The following is a 21,039-nucleotide window of genomic DNA, read 5'->3' as shown; positions in this document are numbered from 1 at the left end:
AAAATTTGTCTTGTTTGATTAAAGGCAGTGATATGAAAGAATAGTCTTAACATCTGTTATGTAATTTTGAATTGTACAGAAGGTTTTTTAGGTATCATTGATGTGAAAGCACCATAAATGGTATGTAAATAAATCTAACTTAGTGCAATATGAAGAGTGCAGAGTAAGTAAGAGTGAGTCCCAGTTAATTGCATTTTGGAAGGGGAGGAGGGGAGAGGAATGGATACAAACAATAGTATTTCTCTATGTCTAGAATATTTTGGATTAATTAATGTGAAGAAGTGGAAGCTATAAGTCCATTAATGTTCAAGAAGAAATTTTTACGCTCATGCTATACAAACCTGAAGGCAAGTGACTTATAAAAGGGAGGATGTAGGAGTGGGAGGCACATAGGACCAAGGAGGTTTTGAGGAGTTCTAAAACATGTCAAGTTCTCCTGCAGTAGTGGCTCCAGAAAATCTGTATCTCACACACAAATGGATGAATATGAAATACAATGAAAGCATACGTTTGCAAGTTGACTTACGGTTGTTTTGTTGTGGCTTCTCTCCCCTTGGTGTTTGTGGTTGTGTTTTGGTTTTTTGTTTGTTTTTTTTGTTTGTTTGTTTTTTTTAGAATTCACCAAATGCACCTCTGTCTCCAGGGAAAGCAGCAACTGACACTGCAAACACAAATAATGTGACATATCGGTAAGCAAACCACATCACTGTGACCATGTTAAAAATCTGCAGTAGGACACTTGAGATACCTGATGTATCCCTATATTTAATACAATACCCTATATTTTATATTTTTAATTAAAATGCTTTTCCTTCATTGCTTTTCAATTGTAGAATTCTGGTTTCTTTCACAGAAGTCATAAATAGACAGTATTGAATCTATTCTTAGGTAAAGTGAGATGAGCGGTGTTTCAGTAGTTAAAAAATAATAGATAAAAAAGGAAGTTTAATTGCAAGGAAGGGAAAATTGTCATGGTGAAGGCAAACTTGGTTCAAGCGCTTAAAAATTGACAAATAATTCTGCATAATTTTTTTTTTGTAGGGGAATATCCAAAGTTAACTTGCATGGGGGGCAGAAAATAAGTGGGTTTAGAAAAGCTTGGTTAAAAGAATAGCTGTAAAATAAGGGGGGAGTTCATCATTGTACTGTTAATAGTTATGCTTGGTGTGGCTCATTGAGAAATGCTAACTGTATCGTTTGTTCCCTAGACATGCTGGCACAGTGAGACAGATGCTAGAGTCAAAGAGGAATATAGGAGAGAGCACACCGGGAACTTCTCAAGCCCCTGTGAACGCTGGTAAGAAACTGCCTATGAGCTGTAAACACACTTAAAAGTTTTATTGGTTCCCATTAAATAAGTAACTAGTGGAGCAAAACTGGGCTTGATGATTTTTTTTTTCTTTTCTGACATCAAAAAACATTGGTTTTATCTCCCTACCACGTTACCAGTTTATATTTGTGAGGTGTGCTTACTGCTTGCTGGGTATGGCAGCAAAACTTGCATCTTTTAGTTTCTGAGAGATGAAACACATGGCTCATGGGCCATTTTTTGTACTTGATCATAGTAGGATGCTGATATCTTCCCCTCTGCCTAATGGCTACAGAAGTTGGGAGGGGAACTAAATGAAGTCATAAGCCTCATTTCTTTAATGGAATCTAGTTGGAAATTGGTATTTCTAGACTAGAATTTTATAAGGAATGTAGAATCAAACCCACTATTAATGACATTAATTGTGGTCATACCATCCTTGCTTTTAAAAATAGTTTACCTAACACTGAATGCTGAATCTCTTCGACTGAATCATCTAATAGTAGGCATATCCTGACTTTCTGTAGTGTATTATGCTTCTGATCTTTTGATGTAATCCAGGAACTTTGTCACATAAAAGCGAGTATCTTCTCTAACACATTAATCCTTGGTTTCAGTAGAACCTTCTGGCTATAGGTTTCTACCTATACAAAGCAAGTTAGTCAAAACTGACTTGGCTTTTCTTGTGTCAAAGGACCAGTTGTTTGATCATTTCTGTAACTAGTGTTTAAAATGCTATATTTCGTGTGTTTTCAACAGTTAAATCTTGGAGTCTTCAAACCTGTTTGTGTCACAGTTCTTTGTATATCGTATTTTTGGGGCATATATATATATATATATAGTTCAAACAGAAATACGTTATTGACTGTGTCTTTAACTAGGCTTTTGAATTTCAGAGTACTCACCAGAAAAAGAGTATCTGTAGCCTTTCTTTTCAAAAAAAGTTAATCATTATACCATGTGTTTCACAGAATCATAGAATGGTTTGAGTGTGAAGGGACCTTTAAAGATCACCTAGTCCACCCCCCCCGCCATGGGCCAGGACATCTTTCACTAGATCAGGTTGCTCAAAGCCCCATCCAGCCTGACTTTGAATACTTACAATGATAGGGCATTCAGACTTCTCTGGACAACATGTTCTGGTGACTTACCACCTTCATCATAAATCATTTCCATTTGGAGTGTTGGAGTGAAACTTCCCACTCGGTTCAAATACTTTTTTTTTTTTTTTTTTTTTTTGTGTAGTGCCAGCTTGTACTCTTGCTGCTCCTCCAGCAGTTGCCAGTGGACATCCTAAGCCTCAGACTCCAGTGACTTCCACGAGTTCTTTGACAACAGTTCTTCCCACAGCTAACACTGCTACAGTTGTAGGCACTAACCAAGTGCCCAGTGGCAGCACTCAGTCAGTGTCTGTCTCGTTGCAGTCTTTGCCCGTAATCTTGCATGTACCTGTTGCAGTGTCATCCCAGCCTCAGCTCCTGCAAGGCCACACAGGGACTTTGGTCACTAACCAACAGTCAGGCAGCGTTGAATTTATATCCGTACAAAGCTCATCCACAGTTGGCAGCCTTACCAAAACTACAATGTCTTTGGCACCAGCTAACCCAACTAAACCAAATAACAGCCCATCTGTGCCCAGTCCTGGTATTCAGAGGAACTCTCCAGGCAGTGCTGGGCCAGTAAGCACAACGTTGGCAGTACAGGCTGTTACTACTGCACATGCTGTTGCCCAGGCCACAAGGACTTCTTTGCCCACAGTGGGTACTTCAGGACTTTATAATGCTACCAGCAGTCGAGCCCCCCTACAGATGAAGATTCCTCTCTCTGCATTTAATAGTACAGCTCCTACTGAACCTCCCACCATTACGGCGCCCAGAGTTGGTAAGTTATGCTTGAATGTTGACACTGGGAAAGGAAAATAGTTGTCAAAGGGAAAATTGCACTCCTGTGGAAATCTGTGAGCTTATTTTACTGATATGTTTCTCCTGCGTTGCCTTTCTGTTGAAATTGTCAAGATCAAAATCATCTGTCATAGATGTGTCTCAGCCATTGTTGAAAATAATCTCTCCTTAGAAGGAGTCAGCAGTGTGGCTTTGTAAGCTTTTGTTTTATTTAGAACTTTATTTATATAATTCCTAGCACGAAGTCAGAAACTCCTATTTTACCATTAACAATTTGGCATTTATCTTTAATACAGTCTCTCAAAATAATGTGACTGCCTTGCTAAGCAAAGACATACTGAAAGGAAAGTATAATCACTAACTTTTTTTTCATAATGCTTAAAAGTAAATAAAATGAGAGCAAAACGCAACTGAATACTAACCTAATCCCAAAGTAGTACATTTATTGTACTTAAAATTAAGTCTCTGAACACAATGAATGTTCAAATAACAGTATCGAGACTTAACTATTTTAAAATACTTTCTTTCCATCTTTGGCCATGCCGTGATGATTTTCTGCATTTCTGATTGTACATATCTTGAAAATTTTTTTCTAAGAGGTCCTTGAGGTTTCTAAGTGAATCGGAATTACAGCAAGTTTCTCACTGGCACAATGTAATGTTAAAATGAACTGAAGCAGAGCTTGACATCAAAACTAGTTTTATTTCTCCTTCCGATTTCTAAGTTACCTGTTTTAAAATGTCTTCTGTAGAGTTGGACAGCTTTGTATTGATTTTTAGCTCTAAAGCTAATATAATCATTTAACAAAACATAAAAAGGGTTGTGACACATGAGGCACAGTGACCAAAGGAAGGGCCTATGTGCATCTAAAAAATGTGCCTCATTTTATGCAGTCCACGTAGCCTTAGTGTATACCCTAGTGGTTTTCTCATCAGAATTTTGAAACACTGCTTTGAGCCAGCACTGTTGCTCATAAGCTCTGGTTAAACTGAAGTGAGAACAGAGAATTTGGATTTAGATGTCTACATCAAATATTCAAGCAACTTCTGTTTAAACTGCTAGTTTAGATATGTGACTGAGCTAATAAATATACTCAGTCTGTCTGGATAAATTCTCAGTTACGTATTTTGCAGTCTGTTTAACTATCCATTGTTCAGTCAATTCTTTGTACAAAAATGTTGAAAAATTTTAATATTTTTCAATTTAATATCTTGTCAGCTTACATAGGGAGGAGAGGTTGAAGTTACGCTTTGTCCTCAGATAGGCAAGGAAAGTGATCATAAAGTATTTTGAATACACTGTATTCTTTCAAGGAAGGGAACGTACACTGCTTCTAGGCTGGAAAGTGCTGTTTTGGTTTTCTGTATCGTCTGTTCCCTCTGAAAAATTATAGTATTCAAGCTTTTGAATACTTACAATTGAAAATTAGGGCTGAAAAATGTTAAATGTGCCACATACTGAATGTTTAGTATCAAACAATTTTGAATATTGGCTCCAAATTTGTATAGTGGATAGCAGTATTAAGTACTGATTAGATACTGCAAATGAACAATTTCTTGACCCCTCAGAAAACCAGACAAGCAAGCCACCAACAGATACTTCGGCAAACAAGCGAACTGCTGAGGGAACAACACAGGTAGGTTGCTGATTTTTTTCTATATAAAATTCTAAAGTTACAATCCACAGGAGAAAAGGTCTTTACCTTTATTGCTCATAATGAAACAATTTTAGTTTCTTTTTTTTGTGCCATCCTTTCTAGTTTCTGTCCATTTGTATTTTTCTTCTTCCTCTGATCCAGAGTATTACTTGAAGCATGAGCTTCTGATAGTCTTTTCAGAAGTTTTCTGATGGGGTTTGTGTAAGCAGATGTGTTAGTAATTCGGGAGCACCCTAAAAACTTGTCTGATAAAACAGAGCAAACGTACAAAAGAAAATTCTGCCCAGTTTTTGTCTGAAGGGCTCGAACTTAAAGCTGTACAAATATTTTGTAAATTATTGCAGTGCTCTCATTTCCACACTAATCCAGAAGTTAAGAAGTATTTGAGTTCTAATATTGCTTTGCCGTATGTCATAGAAAAAAGAAAAGGAAAAGAAACTTTCTACAGGAATAACTACTTCATGATAAAAGAGAACTTGCATTACTTCTGGATTGCTCTTCTAAAATTTGTTGCACTTGCTTTGAAATTAAACTATTTATAATTATTATAATAAATTTTCTTTCTGCGTACAGATATTTCACAAAGCGCCTCATACTTACATTGCTGTTAACTGGCAGTCATTTTATTAAGGAGAACAAAACTAATTTCTTCTAGCCAAAATTTCAATATTTAATAGCGTTTCAAGGTACAGTTAAATCTGAATTGTATTTTAAAGCAAGAAGAAAACATACTGGACAAGATTCTGTCTTTCACCTGTCACGGAAATAGTCTGGTAAAGATAACCAGTATTGCAGAGTCTAAACTATGCTTCACTCTACCTATTTATTAAGGCATTTCATAAAGAATGGCCGTTTGGAACTTCATTTTTCAAAGATACCTGTGGATTATAGCTATTAAAACGTTTGTCAGTACTTGATATGTAGGAAATTCAGTACCAGAATGTATGACAGATGTACAGTTTTAAGATCTAATTTTCAGTATAGGATGCGTATTTTGGGATTTTTCTTCTTCGGTAGAGCCTGAAACCCGGAAAAGATTTTGGAAAAACATGATTGTGTGTGATAGCGGTACTTAGCAATGGAAGGTGAGCAAGGAGGAGGGAAATAAAAGACACATGATGCTTTCCGGTTTTCAGTCTTCTGTTACAGCATATGTTTCTAGGTTTGCTTTAAGTCAAATCAGTTAAAGCATGTGTAATGCCATGGTTAATAAAGAAGGACCTGATGCATTTTAATTGGCTAGTGAGGTATGGAATTGTCATGCCATATCATATGAAAAATCCAGTTAATGCCACCTGCTTTTTGTTATGTAAAATCCAAAATATTATGTATTACTCCGCACTTCACAGCTCTCAGATCAAAAAGTAGTTCGCTGTGTGCCGTATACCTGTGGCATATTTGATGGTACAACTTTGATCAATTGTTTCAAAAAGCAGTTGAAACAGGAAGAGACTTCATCAGAAAATAAAGAAGCAGTAGAAGCAGCACAGACGAATTTTAACTTCCCCGAGGATGTCCTTTTTGGCTTGGAGGAAGAGGAAGAGGATGCTAAGAGCATCAAAAACACCCACAAGCAGACTGGCTGGGCAGCTAACCTATTAAAACAATGGCTGGCCAAAAATGGCAAGGATCCTAGCTTTGAATTGGTCCCAGTAAGTGAACTCAATGATATCTTAAGAGAGTTTTATTATACAATAAGGAATCACGATGGGAATACCTACAGTGTGGCAAGCTACAAGTCCATGCGTGCTGGCTTAAACCGGCATCTCAAAATGCCACCTTATAATCGTCAGATTTGCTTAATGAAGGACAAAGAGTTTGCTAGTGCAAACATGGTATTTGTGAGCGTGCTGAAGATGCTACGCATGCAGGGAAAGGATGAGACTCACCACCATCCTCCTATAGCTGCTGAGGACTTACGTAAGATTAAACAGTCTGGTGTGCTGGGATTGCACAGTCCACTGGCGCTCGTCAACAAGGTGTGGTTTGATTTGCAGTTGCATTTTGCCAAACGAGGGAGGGAAATTTTAAGAGATCTGGCTCCAGATGCTTTTGTTGTTGAGAAGGACAAGAATGGGCGTCGATATGCTATGTTTAGGTATCCTGGCAAAGGAAAAAATGGAGAAGATCCTCATAAAATGGGTAAAATGTATGATATGCCAGGGGACCCAAACTGTCCTGTTTTATCCCTGGAGCTTTATTTGTCTAAGTTGCCTCCGGAGCCCCCTGCCTTTTACCTGCATCCTTTAAAGCTAACGTCAGAGCAAATGCAAGAACAGCCTGTCTGGTACAAAAGAGAACCGATGGGTGTGAACTACTTAGGTACCATGATGCCCAGGATAAGTGTGGCAGCCAGGCTCTCTCAACGATACACCAATCATTCTCTCCGAACTACCACCATCCAGCTACTGTGTGAAGCAGGACTGGGGCCTAGAGAAATAATGGCAGTGACAGGCCATCGCTCAGAGTCTGCTATTAGACACTACTGGGGAGCTGCAGAAGTACGCTACAGGGCTTGGTCAGATACAATGGAGAATAACACCCCCAATTACCTATATAGCAAGATCCCAAATGAAGTGATAAAAGAATCACTATCTGGTGCCTCCACCTCTTCTATAAACCATGTTGTTCTAGAACAAAGCAAAATTTTATTCCCTAAGAAATCTGTGGTACCACCTGGCACTAATTGTGTGACTTTAGTCCCTGAGGGACACCCAGCTCTGAATTTCAAAAGCCCTGTCCCGGTGAACCACAGTTCCAAGGTGTTTATCCCCAAGAACACGGCCAGTGGGAGCCTAACTGCCAGTCCCCTTCAAGGCTGTTGTAATGAACCTGTCTTTATAAAGCAGGTGATAAAACAGGAACCAATGACCTGATGCTTCTGTAATGGAACTGATTTCAAATGAATTGCTAAAATGGAAAAATTAACAGATTTGGTTTTTCACTTGGTCTACTAAGAAAATTTCTTAATGGTCTAGTTCAGCAAGAAGTATCCTGTTCACACTCCTGAAGTGAGCTATGGAACAGAAACTTAAACAGAGTAGGGCTTGGAGTTTGTATGACACTGTGGCAGCTGGGACTCTCCAAGTGGCTGTGCAGAGCTATTTTAAAAAAAATTAAAGAAAGATATTGATTTCCACTTAGCTGAAGAGCTATGCTTTCTTCACTGAGTGCATGGCTTTTATATTTTGTGAAGAGTGTGTTTATTATAACATTCTGTGCCTGCTGGCACTAATGTAGCATCCTACAAATCAAATACTTGATTACTAAAGAGCACGGAGAAAGTAGAAGCTGAATGAAGTACGCAGATACACTACAAATACATACATATGCATGAAAACACCTGGAATTGCTTGACTGCTGTCACCCTCTCTGTTCAAATTATTATCGGACCTACCAGAGAATTGTGCCTTTTTTTGTTTGGTTGTTTTTCTCAAATGTTCTTCTAAATTGATTCTTTCTGTGAGCTACAAATTTTTATTGCAGGTCTTTCCTTTTCCTATCTAATATTTCTGGCTAAGATTTTAGTCATTCTGTTCTCCAAAGGCACTAGTTGATACAAATTATATTAAAATTGGGATCTCCAGTTGTGCACGAAATGGGGAAAATGTTCTCAAAAGAGTTGAGGACAGGTTTGTTGCTTAAATGGCAAGTAATTAGAGTTGAAGTGTTGTCTCTGTATGTTCTTAGCTTGTGAGAGGATTTTTTTGTATTTCCTCTCACCTACCCTTTCCATTACATTTCACATTGTCTTTGCAGTATAGTCTTTGTCAGTATAGTATGATTCACAAGCAGCACATCCTGTTCTTCCACACCAAACCCGATCCAAATATTTTGAGCTTTAACTTCTTCAGATTAGTTCCCTGTAGTAAACTGATCCTATCACTACATTTTCCATACGAGATTTTTACAGATCAGAATTTCTCAGGATAGTGGATGTGAATTTTGTCAGAGAAATGAGACTGTAGTTTTAAAGGCTCTCTAATGAAAAAAAACCAGAACAACCTAGTTTGTCTGCTATTCTGTGCCATATTTTTTGTCAGATTCTGACAAATCGAGTATCTTCCTGTAAATAAAAATGGAAAACTGGTCATCAAATCACAAATTATGGTAGGTCCACTTTGGAAGAAGAAAGAGTGTAGTATTCAAACCTGTTTTCCATTATATTAATTAAAAAAAAATAAGAATGGCTTTGTCTTTTTGAAATCTGTGTGCATGTGTGTGTACACACATGTCCACACACACACAGTTTGTCACACTAAGGACTTCACTGGAAGTGTTCATGTTGCTCAGCAGTGGACAAAATAGAGAAAAATCCCAGCTGAAATAAAAAGTGGACAGTGATAAACTCTTTAATTCTGTGGAGGACTTCCTTGCTGGGAAAGGCTTTCAAATAATGAGATTTATCACTTTGTTATAGTCTGAACAGAGGACTTGATGCCTGAACTTTAGTTTTGATCTTGGCTGATAATGTTTACCTTTGTGGCCTTGGGTAGGTTATTCATACTTACTGCATCAATTTTCCAAAGTATGAGACGAGCACAGTGTTCCATTTTTTGATGAATCATGTTAATGATTAAAAGGATTTGAAAGTGCTATATTCATCGTACATATTGTGTTTACAGGTTTTTATTTGCTGATATGATGATTGAGGTAGTTGATCAGATAGAATCGTTAATATAAAAATTAATTCTGCACAATCCTGTAATTTCTTAGTTGCAGCATTAAATTACAACATTGATGACTACAGGAAGGAAATCATGGATCCAGGATTATCACTTTGTCAAGCCTAGAGTAAATCAAATGGAAATGGTAAAGAAAGTAATCCTTTCTAACAGCTATAAAGAAGAAAAATTGAAAAAAACAAAGGGCAGAAGTTCTCAAAATACAGGAGAACTATGCAGTAACTTATTCTAGGATATTTTAAAGTAATGTAGTTTTCCAAATTTCAGGATTTATAGAACTCAGAATTCAGCCAGACTGGCAAATTTAATTTCTTATTTGAAGAGATTTATTCCAAACTCCACAAAATATTCCCATCTTCATCTCAGGTGATTGCTTGTTCAGGCATACTGGCATTGAACATTTATCCTGCAGAAACAAGAAAAGTATTTTGCCAGAAGATGATTCTATTTTGTTGCCTCTTGCTGCATACTTGGGACCAGAGCATGCCCTGCTGTGGTCCCAGCTGCATCTAGGTGACTTAGTGCAATAGCATATTGCTAATTGTTTCATTCCTTAATGCAAATCTAGTTGGTGATTTAAATGGAAAAAAGGACTCTTTTGGCCAATCTGGGCATGTCCCTGATGCTTTTTAATTATCATTTGGCTTATAACTTGAATTTCATTCTGTTGGCTCATGATAGGGTATTTTTGGCTTCTCATTTGTTAAATGCTAATTCTGTTGGCACCATTTATACAGTGTTCTCTTACGACCTTCACCTTCATTTTGAACCTGATACTTCAAAGCTACTGACTGCAGTATTACTACCTATTTATTTTTGTATGGGAGACATTTTTTTTTGAAAATGAGAAAAAAGCATTCCTGGTGTGGGCTGGAAGTGTTACTGCTTCACAGGAGCTGGAGTCAGTGTTCACTAAGCTTTCTGCTAATATCTGATTAATTGTAATCAATAGAACATATTTCTAACCTTCCAGAACCAAAAAATCTTTCTCCTGTTCCCACTCCCACCCAAAGTGTTAAATGACTCTTTCCTACACGTATTTTCTTTCTAGAAGTGCTGAAGCAGGCAAGCAGAATGGGTGTTTTGCTGCTTTTGTAAAGTCAGCTTTGGTTATGTGTACAGTAATATGGGGAGCAGGGGGTCTTTTGCCCTTTTTTTCCTCCTTTTTTTCTTTTTTTTTTATTTTTTAAACTGTGAAATAAGATTTCAAGTCAGTCCTGTTCATTGCAGTACACATTATGCTGTATGAATATTATGAATTCTACCAAAATGGACATGCGTCGGACTCCTTAGTGGCAGTATAAGCAGAGAACTTCAAACAGCAGGATAACTGAGTTTCTGAGTGTGGTTTTGTTTTTTTCCTCTTTCCACTATAGGTAAGGCATGTTGGTGAACCAGCAGGTTAAGTTGGTTAAACAGTTAAGACAAACTGTTTGTCTAAACTTCAGTTTAGATTTAAGCTGTAAACTTAACACAAACTTGTTAATCATTTAAAATTCACTTCAAAAATCTGAATAAAACAAATACACTTTGAAAGAAATCTATCATCTGTCACTTTTGATTTTTCTGTTTAGATCTTTTCCTAAAATCGTCCATTTCAGTTGGGGAGAAAAAACCCAACCACCAGTACTTAGCCTTAACTAAGTCAACTAAACTAATTTTTTCATTAATGACTACCATACATTGATTAAATTCCATTTCTCTTGATGGAGATTACTCTGAAAACAGTGGGGAATGACTGGAACCTAATATAATACAACCATATGTTTAGCTTGGCATCTAATTTTCATAGTGAAGCTTTGATATTGGTGCTGTAAATCTAGAACTTGTATTTTCTGTGCTTTTTCCTGGTAAGTTTGGAAATCTCTGCTTTTACTTCAAGGAGTACCCTAATTACTTTTTATTTTTATGAAGTTGGCACAGTATCTTATGGTATGTTAATTATTTTTTTTATTCTTTTATTGCTATTTAAGTAATTCATCCCCACCATAAGGTACTGTGATCTACAGTGCGGGGGATCTGGAAGGGTAAATGTTTTATACTATGTGCACCTTCTCTGTGACCCTGAAGAGCTCCATTGTGCACGGTGTCAAGTAACTGAAGGCACTGGAAGATTGCTTTGAAACTTAATGTTGTCTTGGTTTTGTTTTGGTTTTAGTCTGGTACATCTCTTGGGTTATCCTGAACTATACAGCTTCTAAATAGTTGTATATTGTTTAGATCAGTATGCTCAAAGTTTTCAGTAAGCAGCTTGAACATATGATTTTGCTGTATGACTGCTTCTCCTTTTTCAGCCTTCCTCTGCTTCTTGCTCCAGAAGGAATGGCTACAGGGATGCAGGAGGGGACATCTTACTATGTTTGTGTTAGTCTCTCAGCTTCAGCTTTTTTCTGCATACACAGAAATTTAAGGTTTATTATTCAATCCCAGTCATTTTACCAATAGCCATTCCAGTGCCTCGGGTCCTAGAATTGCATTTCTGAAGACATGACAAGGACTTTTAATGTGTTGGGGTAAATATTACTGTTACAGAGGCAAAGGTGTTTTTAATTATATAACAGATCTTTAGAATGGTTTTTAAGTATTTTATTATGAATCCCAGTTATAGATACAGGATCTATATATATTATATATGATATATAAATATAGCTATGGTATACCGAGAGACTCTATGAAAGCAATTTTTATTACGTTGTGACATAAAATAACTGAACACATTTGAATGGGGTTGGATGTGTTAAAAATGGCTGGCATAAAGTCAATCTGTTCAAGAATGATTACATTATATTTACTAAAACACCAGGTCAGGTGAATAGTATTTTTTTCCCTGTTCCCCACTCCAGGTGCGCCTTATGCTCTTACAGAGTAAATCTTTTTTCAGTCTAAATTTCATCTGTGCATTTTGCCTTTTCAGCTAATACTAGTTTTTAAAAAAAAAAAAGTAAATCCACCAGTGTTGTATCCATTTCTCATTTTCTGACATGCCTTGATTTGTTTGGTTGAACTACAGTTTAATTGAAGCTATTTTGCTGACTTGGAAATTCGTCTGGTAAAATGTTAATCAAGTACACTTATAACTCCTATCCCTTTACTTTGTAATGTGTAATAAACTTTGTGACTGTTGGGAAACAATGTGAACAAAGTGGGTATGTCAGCCTACAATTTATAAGCAGCTATTAAGTCTATGTTGTTGAAGCATTCTTGATTAATATGTTTCCTTGCATTTCATGGTTTTGTCACTGAAAATAAACATGCATAATTATATATGTAAAATGGGCTACTTGATTTTTGTCTCTGACCCTGGGGTTATGTTTGTGCTGTTTAAAATGCAACTAGCTGTCATCCGTGAGGTGGAACCTTTGCCTGAGACTAATTGTAAATCTAAATTACAAAGATGTTAGCAGGAGGACAGTTTAAAAGATAAATTAAAAAAAAAATAATAATAATCTGAAGAATTCCCAACAGGACATCACATAGCTGAATTGGGTAGTTGTTGTAAGGAACAAAATTCAAGTGAATCCATTCTTGTATGACTTCTAAAGTGATTTGGCTGTCCCTGAGAGCTTATCTATGTTACCTAAACCACTTCCAGTTACTATGAGCAGCTTTCAGTAAGTAAATATACTTGTGTTTTGTAGGCTTCAATTTGTCATTTGGAGCAAAAAATTGGAAAGGAATACTAAAACAATCTGATGATGTCATAACACCAGATGTGGATAATAGCTTTTAAAAGCTACATTAAACTAATTAGGAAAGGAATATAAATATATTTGCTGATTAATAAGATGATCTTCCATCATCCAAGATGGGCATCCCCCATAATACTGTTGGGAAACTGTCAGTGGGCTTTGGGGAAACAAGGTATATGTCTCACCTTAAGAGTAAAAACCAGTAGATGTACATGTGTGTGCATGCATGTATGTATGTTTATTATATACCCTTTCAGCTGTTTGAGGAAAAACAAAATCACAGCAGTAGATAAATACTTCAGGCATTTTATCATGTTTCTTTATAGCTTTTAGTTGGAATTATGATTGGTGGAGCCTAAACACGAATCTCTTGATAGACTTCTGAATTTATGAATCTTACTAATAGGGGTAGCAGAGCCAATATCTACTCTTTGTACTAAAGTAATGAGAGGGTATATAATACATAGGGATTACTAAGACTGGTTATTCTTTTTTTTTTTCCCATGCTTGTATTGTTCTTGTTCTGTAGGAAGTGTTGCACAGTACCAGTTAAGGATAAGTGGAACAGAGCAATCTTGTAAATGCAATACGTAAAATGTCTGTTAATAGTGTTTGAGTGTAATACAAGTATGCAATCACACACTTAGCAAAACATATATTGCAGCCCTGTGAAATTTTGCTTGTGCAAACTATGATCTTGGTAAACCTCTAACTTTATTGCATTAATGTTTTCATTTTTATTGTGGTAAGACATGGCAAATACATTTGGTACGTGTTCAAATAAATTTTCATGACAGCTTTTCAAGGCTGGGATAATTATTTCAATTCTGTGGGAGTTACTGCATTGGAAAAAAAATAACTGTTGAGGAGTGATAAGTCTGACATTAAGGCAGTTAATGACTGGAATATACTCAAAAATGTGTTCAAAAAATTTTTTTCCATAGCTGCTTAGACTGCTTGAAATTTGTAGTTCTGTGTATGGGTGACTAAAAACATAATATGGGCCTTATAATTATGCATATAAACACAATATCACTACCCTCCCCAAACACACCCCATTCCCAGAACATTTTTTTAACATTGCTTTCCATAATTTAATATCAATTTTGCTATTATATAACGCCTTGGTGCGTCATGTATGATTGTGGTGGTGTGATCCTTCATGGACTGTCTGTTTTACAACCCCCAGAATTGTTTCTGTTTTGATACTGTAGAAACTGTTAATAATAAAATTGTCTGCACTGTGTCATTGTACCGCACATGATCTTCAGAATTTTGATCTTTACTACCCAGGAATTAATTTTTATTTTGCACTGTATTTTTTGTTGCATTTCCCCACACACACTTCATTTGTCACTTCTACATACTGAAATTTGCCTTTTTGAAAAGCAGGTGGCATTACAATGAATAGCATTGCTATCTCTATGTGATGAACTGAACCATGGCGTTATATAATACCAAACCCTTTTTTTTAATTGTATGTATTATATATGAATAGAGAAGAGCATACTCGGAACTTTCTCCAAAATACCGACATACACCTTTTGGTTTTTCATGTTGTAGAATACATGTGCGTGTTGGTGTATGTGTGCTGTTACACAAAATGATGTAACAGGTAACATTTGCTGTTCAGTTTGAGTTTTAGAGATTTCCTTCCCAATTTTGTTCAGTAGTTTGCTGTTGACATGTATATGCTGTGGTGATGTAACTACTACTTCCTGTGTGAAATTTCAAAATTTTAGGTATAGTGGGAGAGACCTCCTTTTCTCAACATGATGTCTACTGTATGTGCTTTGGCCTTTAAATTCAGTCTCTTTGCTTGTATTTGTTTTCCTCATGGAATTGGACTAGCTTTTTTTCCTCCCATCATCCCCAACCCTTTTTTCTTTCTCTTTCTTTTCGAAATTACAAATTATACATCAACCTAATCGCAGCAGTGCTGATCTGAAAACATTGCTTGATAGCAAAACTAAGATGATATTCTTTCTCTACTACAGGGTGTTTTACAACAGTGTAAAATGGTCTCAGTGCATGGAAAAACATAAAAAGATAGTAGCTGGTCTCAATCTCCCTACTTTCCCAGAGGCAGACGAGTAAACTGCTTCAGAGTCACTTCAACACCAGAGACAGCTCTTTATTTTATTAAGAGGCTGATTCCTTTCTGGTTTTTCTTTTATTAATTTAATGTTGACTAGTGTGTAGAATAATTATTAGATACTGAAGTCAGTGACATATGGGACATAATGACAGTCTTCCAAAAGAAGAAAGTTCGTTCTTAATTATAAAGCCTTTACATCAGTTTTACTGCAAATCTTCACTGTGACTTCAGATTCAGGTGACCCTGTTTCACTGTGTTTATGCACTTTTAACAAGTTTCAGGATTTTTATTACCTCTAAGAACTTTTTTCTATTACACTTCTTTTTTAAATTTCTCTAATACCCGTATGGCATTGGTTCTAGAAAGTCACTGTACCATTCTTTTCTTCCTCAAGGGAAAATGTATTATTGCTGATTTTTCCTAGCACTTCCTCCCATAAGTATATCTTACTTGTCAGTGCATCTATTTCTCAGCACTTTCTTTAATTGTTAAAAAGACTTTAGTGGTTGGGATTGGAAGAAAGGAGCTGTTACGTTGTTACAATATGTGCAGTAGAAAATGCATGAAATTCCGAGTGTAGGTCATTTTTACCAATCTTTTGTAGAAAGCCCGGAACTGAAGCATAATTACTGTAATATGAATAGAGATTTTATGTACAAAAATCAAACAAAGTCTGTTTCTAGTAGTTTTCATGGTTAAAAATAATCTGAAAATATTACTGAGAAGAATCAGTACTATATGTCACTTTTCAGCAAAAATGTTGCAACTACTAGAACACGCAGAAATACCAATTTCTAATACTAATTTAAGTGAGAAAAATGCACAAATATGAATAATTGCATCAAACATACTTTTCATTATTTTATCTTCCATATGCACTATAAAGCAGTTTACGGTCTGATTGATTAAGTGGTGTTTAGAAGATGTTATGACTTAGCCTCTGTTTCAGGACTTAGCAGGTTTCACTTCAGATATTTGAAAGGGATGAGGATTTACTTTTTTGGTTTTGCCCCTGTTGCAGGATCTTTTAGTCACTGTTTTCACAAGTTACATGCTTGTCATTAAAGTACGTTTCCTTCACACTTGCCAAGTGAGATGCTTGCCTGGGGCGTTTGGCATACAGACAGAGCCCAGGGATAGTTACATATTGGTAAATGTGGTAGGTGTGAACATTACTTTGCAAACTGAAGAAGCTGGGGCAGAGGGCCTGCAGTTTTTCTTCAAGATCTTTCAAGATTTTCTTTAAGAACAAACTTTTCAAAACAGATCAAGATTGTAAATGCAAACCATCTTCTCCTTGGCTGGCTGTTTGAGGAAAAATGTGCAGTGCCGGGTGAGACTAGCAGAGCAGCATTACAGTACTTACACCATCCTTCCATATGTATGCTGGTGCCCATTTAGCTGTAATTTGCTTTTCCCCTGCTGCCTTTTTTCCTTCCCCTGCTTCCTGTTCCCACATTTGTTTCTGCTCTTAATCATACATTCCATTCTTCTTTCCCCTACTTCAGCTAGTGTTTTGCCTTTCGACACCAAGTTGGAATACATCTTCCAGAGCTGGATCTACATTAGATTTTAGTATGAAATGTCCAGCAACAGCACACATTGTTTTTATGCAGAACATATTAATTACAAATGGAAGTTCACCAACAAGATGAAGAATAAAGATGTGGCTGTATTAAAATTAGGAAGTCAGGAAAAGATGAAGTCTTGTATTTTTCTTGCTTTCTTCCTAAAAAAAATTTGTGTGTGTTTATCTTTAAAAGTGTGATATTTCAGAGCAGTATTTGGTAGGTTTAGGTTTTTTATTCCATTTTAAATATTTTTGTTGTTGTTGCATTGTTTTGTGTTAAGATTGTTACACTGCTGGCTGCTGTGTGAAAGCAGAGAAAGATGTGAAATAAGGCAGCTCAGGTACAGTTGTGGTTAACTAAATGGTTCAGTTCATGATGTTGCTCCTTCCAGGTTGCACAAAGTTACCTCATCAGCTATGGACAAAAGAGGTCCAAAATGGCAGTGTGAATGACAATATTTTGGAGGATTTCTGCTTACTTGGAATTTAAAGGCATATACGTTCAGATATGTGAGCAGTTAAGGAGGATGGAAAAGGGAGTTTGGCAGTTTGTATTTCTTTTAAATCTCAATATAAACTTTCTTCTGTTTGATTACTGGAATTACCTAGATGCTGTTGTAAATAATCAGATTTAAGTGCTACTTCTGCTCTTACTGGACACTGGTGCTCTGGTTCTGACAAATGATGAAAAGGTGGTTTTGGGGGTTATGGGGGTTTTTTGCATTGGGTTTTTTGTAACTGTGATCTTTAAATAGAGAACCCTTTATATTGCTGTGGGTATTTTGTGTCTGTTCCAGCTTATATGATATTCTAAGGTGACTGAGTCTTCTGTTACTCAGACTTGCTAGGCAATATGTGAATGAAATCGCCAGGCATGTTTTGGGTTCTCATTAAATGGTTTTATTTCAGTAGCGTGACTATGCTGATGAAAATGTTACGATTGCATCATCTTGCTCTTCAGCAGAGATCAGCTGAAGCAGGTTCAGGCTGTTGGCTTCCTGTGTTTGGAGAAAGCTGAAAACTGATAGCAGATCAGAATGCCTTGACTTTGCTTTCCTCCGTTACCTGTTTCTGCCCAGATGCTTGCTGAAATCTGATATTAGGAGCTGAAAAACTTGTTCTTATATTTCAATTTTTGACATAAATGTGACTGTTGTTCATACATGACTGAAAGTCCAACGTCAGGCTTCCCTTTGCCTTTACCAGGGCTCAAGTCTTCTTAAGCTGGTTTCTAATTTTGCTCAGAGCAACACATCTGAATCTTCTCTTCTGATGTGTGACATGGCAATCTCCTCCTCAGAATCCCATTACCTTCTGTTTACAAAAGCAATAGCAGTTGTTTCTGTCTGGCCTTTCCTCAAACATAGCTCTGTTGTAAACTGGAGTTTTCACAAGTCCTTTGAAATACTCCTGAATTTCTGAATAACATAGTCATGATACTCAAAAGGAGTGTTTTTATTTTCTTTATGAGTTGGGCACAGGATTTTCTGAAAACCATATATTACTTGCTTTTGGAAGGGATAATTCCAAATGGTTCCATTTGTAGGTCTTAACCATTCAGGTGGTCCAGAAACACCTGGGACTGGGAGATAAAGCTGCTGTCTCAAATCACGGAGATGCTTAATTTCACCATGAGAAAGTAGTATGGACCAGTCTTCTAATACCTGATTCCCAGTTCTTCCTGAATCTTCTTTTCTTTCCTGGATTTCAGATACATACAAGTACCTGGAAACTATGTGTCAACACCACAGGATATAGCAATGGATACTCCCCCTCCTGTTGAACGTAGGTGGATGCTCTGAATAGTCAAAATCCTGACCTTTATGGCAGGCATAATGAGCTGTCTGTTCTGTATGGGGGATACTCTAACTACACCACACACCCCTAGCTAAGAAACACGAGGTGCAGTGTTTTCAGTGTTTCCAGTTCCCTTAAAATTTTCCTGTACTCCTAAATTTCATTCAAGGGAGATGCACGGTTGGTGAACTAGGGGGATCTGGCTGGGTAGGCTGGGGAGTCAGGACTTCAGGGAGTGCTGTGTGTGGAGTACCACATCTTCTTGGACTAGCTGGAGTGTGTGCCCTGGAACCAGGACCGGGGGATGTACCACAGAGCACCACTCAAGACACTGCCCTACAGATCTGCAACTTCTAGTGTGAGCTGTGGAAAGAACTTCACTACTTACAGATAGTTCCTGTTGAGGAGATTGCTACCAGGGTTGTTTAGTAGAAAACATTGATTAGTGTGGCTAACTAGAGGTTGGTCTTCACTCCTGAGAAGTGCAGGTATGAGACCTTGTTGGCTGATTTGATGTATCGTTTCATAGTTGCCTGTTTAACTCAAGATTTTGGCCTTCCAGGCACACCAAAGTAAAAAAATGCATGCAGTGACACTTGCTGACTTGGAAGTTCGATGAACTTTCTCAACTGGTGTAGTTAAGTAGGGATTCAAAACAGTTAGCTCTCATACAGAGTATTTTTCTAAGGATTTAGATGTCCCTGCAGAGGAAGAATTGAAAGGAAATTATACTCAGATTAATGTATTTTATAGTGGGGATAAATGAATAGCTTAGTGTTTTTTCTTTTTCCAGTTCTTTATAAATCTCCCCCTCCATTTTTCAATCTGCTTTCTGCTGGCAGAGCGCACCATATTTCAAAATACACATTGTTGACTGGGAAGATTATCAAATTGGAATGATATTCCTCTTGACTTCATGCTAATCAAGTAATCATTGATTATTTGATTGGGCCTTTTATCTTAAGCTTCAAGTGGGTAAATCAGCTCATCATAATAAGAAAACTGAAGCTGGAAAATTTTAAATAGAAATCACTCAACAGAATTCCATGATGAACAAATCTGAAAGATGTTTCTCTGTATAGCAAAGATAGAGTCCTTATAGAGGTCTCTTCTATTGCCTGTGAACATAAGTAGTTAGATATTTCTTACTGAAATTGTGTATCATGTAGGTTAATAGCAGAATTTCATCAGTGGCAGCATCAGAACTTAAGGCAAGAAGAAATCAGGTTGTAATAATGCATAATGAGGATATCAGTCGTGTCAGGCATTCCACATTCAGTGACTGATAATTTGGAGACAGCTTTTGTTTGCATTTAGTAATCACGTATCTTTTTTTCTTCTCCTCAAAACCTTGCCTGTGTGAGAATTGTCTTTAGGACCTCCTTAAAGGCTTAGTTTTACCCAAATGAAAGGTCATAGAGCAGTCTCAGCGCTTAGGCTTTTTGCATCTGTCCCCATGTGACTGCACAGAGAAACAAGTAATCTTCCTAGGTTTTATCATATTGGCATTTGTACAAGGCATGTGGAGCTGGTAACTATTATGCTTTTTTCATGTTAGTTGTTAAGAGATGTGATAATTATATTGGCTTTCAACCTTTAATTTTCCTAAGGAACCTGATTTACTCTAATCCATAAATTGGTAGCAGTTCAGTTCAACAATGAATTATCATCTCTTCTACAAAACCAGAAAAACCCTAATTTTTGCAGGAAGCTTAAGGAACTAGAAATTGACATAATTCAGGATCTTTTTTCTGGAAAGTACATTTAAAAGCCCAGAAATATATAGGACCTCCCCCAGTATTTTTTCCATCACCTAAAGGAAAATGTTGGTCCCTTCAGTCTGAACAGCCAAGGGACAGCAGTTGATTCAGAAGATAATACTGTTTGATGGTACTCTAGGGGTGTTTTATAACATTTAGTCCTCTCAATAGCTTGAACGATCCCTATATCCTCTCTAAAGAGACGGTTACAAACGTAGAATAATAGAATGCTAAAACTTATGATGAGGGATGACAATTCTTTGAAGAGCTAGAGAGTTTTTTGATGGCTTTTGATGACACGTTTTAGAAGCACACAGGTCCCAGTGTAGCTTGCTTTCTTCATTACTGTGAAGTCAGTTTCTTTATAGGCACTTAGGCTGAGCTGTCTCAAGATAAGTAATACTGTTGTCCTGGTGACTGTTCTGCCAAAAGGTTGTACTACTATAGAGGAAAGCACAGATTACAACCGGAATGAAATGTTAAGAGTCATGATTGAAAGATACTCTGTAACATCAAATTTTTACTTATTTACCTGTAAAATAACAATATGCTATGGGTCATCAGGGTTTTTTA

The 21,039-nt window shown here is 36.9% G+C and overlaps 1 protein-coding gene across 10 annotated transcripts in view; it reads left to right on the top strand.

Moving 5' to 3' along the window:
- Positions 1-21,039, top strand: part of ATF7IP (activating transcription factor 7 interacting protein) — a 114,172-nt gene that overhangs the window by 78,123 nt on the left and 15,010 nt on the right. For 7 of the 10 annotated variants that reach the window (XM_080393100.1, XM_080393104.1, XM_080393105.1 and 4 more), the window contains exons 7-11: positions 616-689; positions 1,209-1,297; positions 2,555-3,190; positions 4,779-4,846; positions 6,301-20,607. In XM_080393100.1, coding sequence (XP_080249226.1) covers positions 616-689; positions 1,209-1,297; positions 2,555-3,190; positions 4,779-4,846; positions 6,301-7,743 — 2,310 coding nt within the window. In that variant the 3' untranslated portion in view covers positions 7,744-20,607. Of the gene's footprint in view, positions 1-615; positions 690-1,208; positions 1,298-2,554; positions 3,191-4,778; positions 4,847-6,300; positions 20,608-21,039 lie in introns of those variants that run through there. The other 3 variants (XM_080393099.1, XM_080393107.1, XM_080393098.1) reach the window with 2 other exon arrangements.

Source organism: Falco punctatus (genome assembly GCF_963210335.1).
Source record: "Falco punctatus genome assembly, chromosome: 6".
In the NCBI taxonomy this organism is placed as follows: domain Eukaryota; kingdom Metazoa; phylum Chordata; class Aves; order Falconiformes; family Falconidae; genus Falco; species Falco punctatus.
Note: the sequence above shows the minus strand (reverse complement) of the source record. Positions and strands in the feature narration are given on the sequence as shown.